Source organism: Rhincodon typus, chromosome 21 (genome assembly GCF_021869965.1).
Source record: "Rhincodon typus isolate 14 chromosome 21, sRhiTyp1.1, whole genome shotgun sequence".
Taxonomy (NCBI): domain Eukaryota; kingdom Metazoa; phylum Chordata; class Chondrichthyes; order Orectolobiformes; family Rhincodontidae; genus Rhincodon; species Rhincodon typus.
The window spans coordinates 15,513,946-15,524,891 of NC_063352.1; the positions used below are offsets into that span (position 1 = coordinate 15,513,946).

At 40.9% G+C, this 10,946-nt stretch overlaps 1 protein-coding gene across 2 annotated transcripts in view; it reads right to left on the bottom strand.

Annotated features, from left to right (window-relative positions):
* The window catches only part of LOC109914468 (ras-related protein Rab-26), a 356,679-nt gene that overhangs the window by 3,064 nt on the left and 342,669 nt on the right, over positions 1 to 10,946 (bottom strand). For both annotated transcript variants that reach the window (XM_048609555.1, XM_048609556.1), the window contains exons 6-7: positions 864 to 929; positions 49 to 105 (exon numbers count right to left, since the gene is read on the bottom strand). In XM_048609555.1, the coding sequence (XP_048465512.1) occupies positions 49 to 105; positions 864 to 929 (123 nt within the window). The remainder of the gene's footprint in view (positions 1 to 48; positions 106 to 863; positions 930 to 10,946) is intronic.

Genomic DNA, 10,946 nt, shown 5'->3' on the forward strand with positions numbered 1-10,946 from the left:
TCGCACAGTTTAATGTCAGCGTTAATAGTGGCTTAAAAAGCAACATACCTTTGCTAATTTTTCTCCTGCCTCTTTCTTAACGGCCCTCTCTTGAGTTGCATCAGCCTTTAAAATATAGAAAATGCAATAAGTTCTAAAGTCACAGCTTCACGTGTGAATCTGGATTTTTCCGGCACAGTGTGGCTTATCTATATTCTAAGTTTCACTTACTGGAAAGATTGAGGTTTTCTAATAAACACAGTTCTAATACTTTCTTCCCTGGAGAAGGTTAGAACAAGCACCAAGTGGTGTTTTGAATTCTGCTGCAATTCACCATGATATCTACAGATGTCAGCAGCTATCTACTGTACCTTGCAAAAGCGCTTATTTAATAACGTTAAGCCGAAAAATGAAAGTGCGCAGCACCCGCATTTCATTCTTAAAGGGCTAAATAACTCTGAAGAGGACCAATGCATTTGCTCATTCTGCACCAGGTCTGTGCCCCACTCCCAATTGACCATTGTGTCTGACTGGAACAAGCGATGGACCCATTGCAAAGTGAAGCCAAATGGCTATTTCTTGCCTCTCTCCCATACTCGCAATGCTCGCAAGGTCATGTCCCATACCCGAAGGTCAATTTTCATCCTCGTCATATTGGACACACTCTGTTGACATCTCCGATTCACTGGTTACAGCTTGATGGCACAGAGCACCAATTTCACACAGTCCTCCCACTCACCTTATTCCTCCCGATGGTTCCCTCAATTGCCCCTGGGTCGTGCACAAACCAAACCCTGGGATTGATATTCTGATACAAGGAGTGCTTTTAGAGAGCAAATAAAAATGCTGGCACCTGATATAACAAGAGCAGTGCTAGCACTTACCTTGTTACCCAACAACATGATTACCACGTCTTGTGTTGCATATTCATGAATCTCTGTCAGCCAGGCCTATAAAGAACAAGGAAAGTGACGTTACAATAATTAGAAGATATAAACCACAGAAACCAAGGAATAAAAAGTAGCTGAATGGTAAATCTTTCATTCTCAGGTTGGCAGCTGTAGACAGAGAGAGCTGAATAAGGTAACATTCAGGCACAGGATGTTCTACTGCCGGTTAGATTTGATTCTCCTCAGTAATACGAGTGGGGAACTCTAAGAGTGGTTCAACAGGTAACTCAAAACAGCTTCAGCATCACTGAACAGCAGTACAAAGGTCAGTTCCAGTCAGGGAGCAAGCATGGAGCAGAAAATATTCCCTGCAACTGACAATCTAGGGGCCCACTTTAGTCCCCAGGAGCTGTTTGTGCTGCTAAACTTTGGGGCTTAAATAAGCCCATGAGCAGTTTTTGCTTGGTGTAGCTAGTCAGGAGACTGGAGTTCAGAGATGCAACATCAGTTTTGTAAAATTGATTGTGTGTGAAAGAGCCAGAATCGTACTGATACTGAGAGGCAGCAGGACAGGTTCATGAGTCCAATGTAACACAGTCTTAGGAGAAGAGACTGAGCCACCCTGCAGGTGAACAGTCATCAAAGCTGTCTAAAGTGTAGAAAGGAGAAGACATTCAGAAGCAAGGCCCTAAAAAGTGAGGCACTAATAATAAAGGGGGAAAAGTTTTCATGAGAGTTGGTGACCCACAGTGACACTGAATTTTGGGAGGGCTGCTGAGAAATCCATGAGATCTGTCTGGACTGGATTTGCTATTTGATATGCTCCATATGGTCTTTGACCACAGTTTGTCAATTAACCCATATCTCCCACATGATAATGCTGGAGTATATGGAGTTATATGTTCAAAAACAAAGTTGCTAGAAAAGTTCAGCAGGTCTGGCAGCATCTGTGAAGGAAAAAACCGAGTTAACACTTCAGGTCCAGTGACCCTTCCTCAGAACTGATGGCTGCATGGCTGCCCTTCCATGGCTGATCTGATAATCCACAACACACTTTCTTGCCTTTTCCCTATCACTCTTGATTCCCTTACTGATTAAAAATCTGTCTGTATCAGCTGTCTACCCAGCTTCAACAGCCCTCTGGAATAAAGTCTTCTACAGATTCACTACCTTCTGAAAGAAGAAATTCCACCTCATCTCTGTCTTAAATTGGCAACCCCTTACACTGAAATTTTGCCTGCTGGTCCTAGACTCTCCAAGGGGAAACAAATTTTCTGGATCTACCCTGTCAGGTCCCTAAGAATCCTGCATGTTTAAATAAAGTCACCTTTCATTCTTCTAAATTTCAGTGAGTACAGATCCAACCTACACAACCACACAAGACAGTCCATCCAAAACTAGCAACAGCCTAGTGAACTTCCTCTGGACTGTTTCCAATGGCCAATGTATCTTTCCTTAGATAAGGAACAAAAACTGCAGACAGAATTCCAGCTGTGCCATGACTTACTGACTTGCAGAGTTTTAGCAATAGTTCCCTACTTTTATATTTCATCCCCTTTGAAATAAAGATTCCATTTGCCTTCCCTGTTACCTGCTGGACTTGGATGCTAACTTGTTGTGATTCTTTGATGAGGGCTTCCAAATCCTCTGTGCTGTAGCTTTCTGCAGTCTTTCTCCATTTAAATAGTATTCAACTTCTCTTCTCTTTTCACCAAAGTTCACAATCTAGTATTTTTCCACATTATATTCCATCTGTGAAATTTGTGCCCACTTGCTTAATCTGTCTACATCTCTCAGCAGACTCTTTGTGTCACCTTCATCACTCGTTTTCCCATCTATTTTTGAGTCATCTGCAAATTGGCTAAAGTACATTAACTTCTCACATCCAAGTCACTAATATTGTAAATAATTGTGACGTAGGTACTGATCCCTGTGGGACACCACCAGTTACAGGATACCATCCTGAAAATGCACCCCCCTTCCTTATCCCGATTCTTCTATTAATTCTCAACTGACAATGGTCAAGATCCAAAAGCCAAACTATGAAGGAAATGATTCTGTAGTTACATTGGATAAAAATTGTACAAAGGAATGGTAACAAGGAAAGCTGCCTTCTGAATTAGTGGCCAGTGAAATGTGAAAGATTGAAGGAATACAAAATCACTCAGACACCGGATTGAGTCCAAAGCCTGGTTATGACAATGGGCACTGCTACCCAAATATAGCTAATTCCCAGCCTCACTCCTGTGACAGGCACTTTGGATCAGCTTTAATCTCTTAAGCAAGTAACTCTGTTTAAGCATTTTTAAATATTTCTTTGACTCTCATCCTGTTGTGTTGTTATGAATAAACTTTTGTAGAAGCAAAAATAACTGGATTGAAAATCATCTCACTTTGACAAAATATGGAACTCATGGCTGATATAGAATGGCATTCATCACTTATTTTCACTGTCCCGCTAGTTAAATTGTAGCAGGCAAATAGTGGAATAAAACATTACCATGAATCTCTTATTAAATATACAATACTCAATACATTCTTGCTTGCCGTCAACAATAAAATTCAGACAAGTTGATTGCTGCATTTAGATAACACAGTGGGTCCACTAGAGTCAGAGAGGGCTACAGCACAGAAAATAATCCTTCAGCCCATTGAATCTGCCCCAGTCAAAATGAGACATCCAACTACTTTAATCCCATTTTCTAGCACTTGGCATCACAAGTGTACATCTAAATACTTCTTAAATATTATGACGGTTTCTGCCACTACCATCCTGACAGGCTGTGAGTTCCAGATTCTGATCGGCCTCTGGTTAAAACATTTTTTTATCACATCCCCTCCTGCCCCTTATCTTAAATCTGCCACCAGTCTCTACCAAAGGGAGAAGTTTCTTCCTGTCCACCCTTTCAATGTCCATCATAATTTTTTACATAATTTACACGGGTTTATATTTCTTCCATCCGTCTGGCTTGAATTTTCAATAGGATCCAGTGGTGATGATCCACTTCCAGTATTTACACTCCCCTTCCAAACAATCCTTCAAATATAATCCATGTGAGGAGACTCAATGAGGTCAATTGAGCTATGGGTTGTTCTAGGCATGTCTGTCATGAGTTGCATGAAAATAAATTACAAGTTAAATTAACAGAATGATTTCCATAGACTATAAAATGACCAGTCACCCACAGAATTATAAATGATGAGCCTTCAGATGAGCACATTACAAACATTCATAATGAAGCAATTAGGCACATATTAAACAATTATTACAACAGGAATGTAATCAATTATTTCTGAGAATGGTGAGATAGGGAGCCTACATGTTCTTCATGGTCTTCAGTCATAATTTTCATGCATGAGTGTGTTCATTGAGAGCTAAATTTCTACTGAACAATCTCCAAAGTTAACTTTGGTTTCAAGTGAATGCAAAGTACTGGGAAAGATCACTCAGGTCAAATTCTGTCCATTAACTCTCTCTTATTTGATTCAAAAGGTGTATCTCTAGCAGGAGTACAGCATCTTAAATACCTTTCTCAAAATCCACCATTTTTTTTATTCACTCATGGGACATAGGGGTTGCTGGCTGGGCCAGCATTTATTGCCCATCCCTAGTTGCCCTTGAGAAGATGGTGGTGAGCTGCCTTTTTGAACCGCTGCAGTCCACATGCTGTAGGTTGATCCACAATGCCCTTAAGCAGGGAATTCCATGATGTTGACCCAGTGACAGTGAAAAAAGCGGCGATATATTTCCAAGTCAGGACGGTGAGTGGCTTGTAATGAAACTTGCAGGTGATGGTGTTCCAAGTATCTGCTGCCCTTGTCTTTCTAGTTGGGATTGGTCATGGGCTTGCAAGGTGCTGTCAAAGGATCTTTGATAAATTTCTGCAGCGCATCTTGTAGATTGTACAAACCGAGCATCGGTGATGGAGGAAAAGGATGTTTGTGGATGTGATGCCAATCAAGCAGGCTGCTTTGCCCTGGATGGTGTCAAACTTCTTGAGTGTTGATGGAGCTGCACCCAACCAGGCAAGTGGAGAGCATTCTGTCACACTCCTTACTTGACCCTTGTAGATGATGGACAGGCTTTGAGGAGGTCAGGAGGTAAGTTACTCACCACAATATTTCTAGCCTCTGGCATGCTGTTATAGCCACTCTGTTTGTATGATGAGTTCAGTTGAGTTTCTGGTCAATGGTAACCCCAAGGATAATTGGGGATGCAGTGATGGTAACATTATTGAATGTCATGGGACATGGGTTAGATTATCTCTTATGGTCATTGACTGGCATTTGTGTGGCACCAATATTGTTTGCCATTTGTCAGCCCAAGCCTGGATATTGTCCAGATCTTGTTGCATTTGAACATGGACTGATTCAATATCTGAGGAGTCACGAATAGTGCAAACATTGTGCAATCATCAATAAACATCACCATTTCTGACCTTATGATGGAGGGAAGGTCATTGATGAAGCAGCTGAAGATTGTTGGGCCTAGGACACTACCCTGAGGAACTCCTGCAGAGATGACCTGGAGCTGAAATGGTTGACCCCCAACAACCGCAACCATCTTCCGATATACCAAGTATGACTCCAACCAGCAGAGAGTTTTTTCTCGATACCCACTGATTCCAGTTTTGCTAGGGCTCCTTGAAGCAACACTTGTCAAATGTAGTCTTGATGTCAAGGGCTGTCACTCTCACCTCACCTCTGGAATTCAGCTCTTTCTCCTTGCTTGAACCAAGGCTGTAGTGAGGTCAGGAGCTGAGTAGCCCTGGCAGAAACCAAACTGGGCATCGCTGAGCAGGTCATTGCTGAGCAGGTGCTGTTTGATAGCACTGTTGATGACACCTTCCATCACTTTACTGATGATTGATAATAGACTGCTGGGTTGGTAATTAGACAGGTTGGATTTGTCCTGCTTTTTATGTACAGGACATACTCGCTGATTTTCCACATCGTTCAGTAAAGGCCAGTGTTGTAACTGTACTGAAACAGCTTGGCTAGGGGAGCAGCAAGTTCTGGAGCACAAGTCTTTAGTATTGTTGCCAGAATGTTGCCAGGGCCCGTAGCCTTTCACTATCCAATGCCTCTAACCGTTTCTTGATATAACATGGAGAGAATCGAATTGACTGAAGACTGGTGTCTGTGATGTTTGTCAGCTGTGGCTCAGTTGGTATCATGCTTGTGTCTGATTACTAGGTCCCACTTCATGCCCTTGAGCACTAAGTCAAATCTGATACGGCAGTGAAATTCTGAGGAAATGCTGCAGTGTTGAAAGTATTGTTTTTCAAATGAGATATTTAAAACAAGGAACTGGTTGCCTGGCTGGGTGGAAATAAGAGATCACAAAGTATTTCAAAGAAAAGCAAGGGAATTCTTCATAGTGCTTGGCCAATATTTGTTCATTTATCAATGTCAGAAAGAGCAGATTATCAGATGTTCTGATCCTAGCTGTTGATATTACAGGACAAGTCAGGTTGCAAAATGAAATCTGGCTTGATGGATCCATTTTTGATTTTCAATTTAACTTAACGCAGTGGCCTTTCATGGAAAGGTAAATACACAATGCTGCAGACTTGGTTTAAACAATAAAGCAAAGGTTTATCACATAAAAGAAAGGAAAATAAAATGTAACAATGCAAGCTGTCTGGATAAAACACATTTAACAGATTTCAAACAAAATCCTATCTACTCCCTACTCCCAAAAGTTTACAGTCAATCAAAATATAGACAATTTTTCTTCTCTATCAAATTTCTGGGTTAATTTACAAGTTCTTCTCGGTTCTAGTTCTGTGAGCTGCAAGCCTTTTTTTGTCTTTAAATTACACAACTGCAATCTTTCTCAGCTTTGATCAAGCAATGCAGATTTCTAAAGAAATACTCCAGGTCTGGAAGTTTTCACAAACTAAAACGCTCACAATGAGATAAGTTATTTCCTTAACGGGTTTGAACAAACTTTTTTTTCTAGGACAAACTATTCTTTCGTCTGACTTCGGTCAGGTCTCCTATAAACTGAATTTAGAAGCTTTTCACTAAAGTTAAAAGAAAAACTTGTTTAATCTAGCTTCTGCCATGCAAATGGCTTTTTAAAAATGTTTTTCCTGTGGCAAACCTCCAACAGAAACAAGCTGCCATTAAGATTCCCATAAGCCTTCAGTCATCTGCTCTCTGATGCCTACTTGTTTAAAACCATGGTTCTGGAAAGATTGACCTAATTAATTATTAAACCCCATCATATAAACAGACCATGAGTTCAAAATCCAAACTCCAAAGAAAGGATATATATATAGGTCATTATCATGATGTTGTTCGTCATAGAGTCATAGAGACATACATCACGGAAACACACCCTTCGGTCCAACTCGTCCATACCAACCAGATATCCTAAATAAATCTAGTCCCATTTGCCAGCATTTAGCCCATATCCCTCTAAACCCTTCCTATTCATATACTCATCCAGATGTCTTTTAAATGTTGCAATTGTACCAGCCTCCTCTACTTCCTCTGACAGCTCATTCCATTCATGCATCACCCGCTGCGTGAAACAGTTGCCCCTTAGGTCCCTTTTAAATCTTTCCCCTCTCAGCTTAAACCTATGCCCTCTAGATTTGGACTCCCCTACCTCAGGGAAAAGACCTGTCTAGTTACCCCATCCATGTCCCTCATGCTTTTATAAACCTTTATAAGGTCACCCCTCAGCCTTCGATGCTCAAGGGAAAATAGCCCGAGTCTATTCAGCCTCTCCCTACAGCTCAAACCCTCCAGCCCTGGCAACATCCTTGTAGATCTTTTCTGAACCCTTTTAAGTTTCACAACATCCTTGGGAGTTTGTGGAATGCAAATTGGCTACTGTGGTATCTATGTCACAAAGTACTTCAAAAGGTTCTTCATTGCTGTAAAGCATTTTGAGATGTTCAATGTTCAGGTAAAGCACTTTATAAATGCAAGTCTTTCCTTTTATGTCTCATTCAGGTCTGCCCCTGCCAGAACCCTGAGTTGAAACATCTTACTGGTAGAATTTGACATACATTTAAAACTTTGGTTTGTGTGACCAACTGGCACTAATTTCTGGCTGTAAGGTCCTCACTGCTTTTAGGCATTCCTGGCAGCTGCCTGATAACATTAATGAATTGAAATATGCAATTTAAGGTTCTACACGTGTTAATGTAAAATTTTGATGTGAATCAGCACTCGATTAATCATATAATGTTTTAAAAAACGGAGGTTGTCATTTCATAATTTGGGTTGTATTGTTATTCTAACAGGTGCCAAGCAAAGTAAGTTTCAATCACAAGGACACCTTTGTAATTGTTATAAATTTAGCGTTTCACATTTTTATGAAGCTTTTCTGCACGCTATACAACATGGGGTAAGGTTCAGGAATGTGATGGAATATTTATTGTTTTCCTTGATGAATGCAGTTCCAGCAACTCTTCAGAAACCCAATACCATTTACAAGAAGAAAATCAAACTGCTGCAAACTGCTGGAGAACTGAAATAAAAACAAAAAGCAATGGAGAAACTCAGCAGGTCTAGCAGCTTCTGTGGAGACAGAAACAGATTCCCAGACCTCTGATCTCCACCACTTACAGGGACAACAGCAGCACGTGCATGAGAACACAATCATTTCAGCTCACACACAACCTGATTTGGGTATCTGTCCCTTATTCCTTAATTGTGACTGGGTTTAAATCCTGGACCACCCTTCCTAACAGCATTATCAGATGACCAGATGGACTGCAGCAGTTCAAGAAGGCAGCTGGTCACCACCTTCTCAAGGGGAACTAGGGATAGGTAAGAAAAATTGGCCTTGCCTGCAATGCCTCTCTCTCAAGACATTTTAAGAAAAAGGAGTCTGCTTTGTTGCCTGATAACTTGAAGAATGAACACATGCTGCTGGTACGTGATTTAATGATTCCTCTTTTTTGTCTTAATCTTTGAAATAACATATGATCTCATTTGTGCAGTTGTTCAGCAAATCCTGGCAACCTATTATCTTCACCTGACACTCACTCAAGTGCACTATTGACTGAGAGTCCCTCAATTGCAATCAGAAGGAGGGATCTATGATTGCATGTTCCTCACAATTCCCAAAAACCCTGAAACTAACTGTAGCAGCTTCACAATCATCCAAGCCAGCAGGGGCTGAGGAACAAGTAATGGGGTCTATCTAATCTTTACAACACAACTGCTTACTACTCTTTGCACTTGTCCAATGACATGCTGCATTATCTTGTGTGAAATATATGTTCATTTATTCTTTACTTCCTCAATCTTTTTCCTTGCACTAAGTCATCAACCATTAGTTAACTTTACTAGGCATCATTCTTCAAGGCTCTATTACTCAGTGGTGTAAACCTATTCCTAAAAATGTATCATTTATGTCATCAATGCCTTTTAGCTTTTTACAGATCCTGGACAATCTTCCCTCTCAATCTTCTCCTTGCTCATAAAAACATGTCATTTGTCAGAATAACTTCTCCTCGTTACATCAGCAGTGACTGCAAAATATGCTTCATGGACTGAAGAGTGTTTCAGGATGTCCTGTGGGTCACCATATGCATGCAAGTCTTCCCTGCTTTTTAATGTTTCTGAATCAGGCTGGCTGCTTGAATAAGCCTTGCTTCTCTTTTCAAAAGTTTCTCAAATGAATCAATGTCCTTTAGAAGACAAAGTGCCCAGATCTGTGGGCAGTCGCTGAATGCGTTCTTAGTAATGCTATGCAATGCAATTGATAACTTGTTCAACTTGTAATAAATGCCCTTGAGATTCGCTCCGAGAATTGATTTGCTTTGTGAATGGCCTCATTTCGACTGACTTCTGTTGATGAATAACCAGTAATTACATCCAAATCTTTTCCATTTCCTCATTCTTTATCACTTAAGGGCATGGATAGGGTGAATAGCTAAGATCTTTTCCCTTGGGGTAAGGGAGTCCCAACCCAGAGGATATAGCTTTAAGGTGAGACACAAAAAATTCGAAAGGGATCTAAGGAGCAAATTTTTCACATGTATGGAATGAACTGCCAGAGGAAATGGTGGAGGCTGGTACAATCACAACATTTAAAAGGCATCTGGATAGGCATATGAATAGGTAGGGTTTAGAGGGATATGGGCCAAATGCTGGCAAATGCAACTAGATTAACTTAGGAAATCTGGTCGGCATGGACGAGTTGGACTGAAGGGCCTGTTTCTATGCTGTACAGCTCTACGATTCTGTGAATGGCCACATCTTCCTGCTGCCACTTGTCTGAGTTTGATTCAAATTTCTGCCTATCTGTACAGGATAGCTGATCATTGGGAAGAGTTCTTAAGGGATTAACTGGCATTCCATGGTCCTGTAGCAGCACTTTACATAAGAACCTAAGAAATAAGGGCTGGACTTGGCCATTTTGTCCTCAAGCCTGCCTTGCCATTCAATAAGATTACCGCTGATCTGCTAGATTAACTCCAACTTCCTATACTGTGCCCATGTCACTTTAGTCCACTAGTATCCAAACATCTAACATTCGGGTTCGCAACAACTGAACAGTCAGAGCTCTCTCAGGTACAGAAATGCAAAGTTCTAGAGTGAATGCAATAACATAAAAATATCAGAGAAATAGGTTTACTAAATAACTTGTATAACTGCTAATACCACAGCACTGATTTCACCTATCCAACCTGGCAGGAAGGGAAAAGGGAGGGAAAGCAGGGACATTTAAAACAAAGGGTAGCAAAACAAAGGGTAGCACACATACTCTCCACAAATCTGGCTGCTTTCCTGTTGTCGCACAGTGCCAATGTCCCTACCCCTGGACCCAAGAGACCTGGGTTCAAGTCCCACTTGCTCCAGAGGTGTGTAATAACATCTCTGAACAGGTTGATTAGGAAAATAGTTTAACTTGCCCTTCTGACACATACAGGCTGGAACTGGAGTTCTCCTCTTACTATTTTAAATCTGATTTTTCGCAATTGGAAGACAGGACAATATATTCAAAACATGCAGGATAAACCCGCTCTGAGCAGTATCAATAAAATTTTACAAAGAATAGAAATTGCTGGTGAAACTCAGCAGGTCTGGCAGCATCTGTGAAGAGAA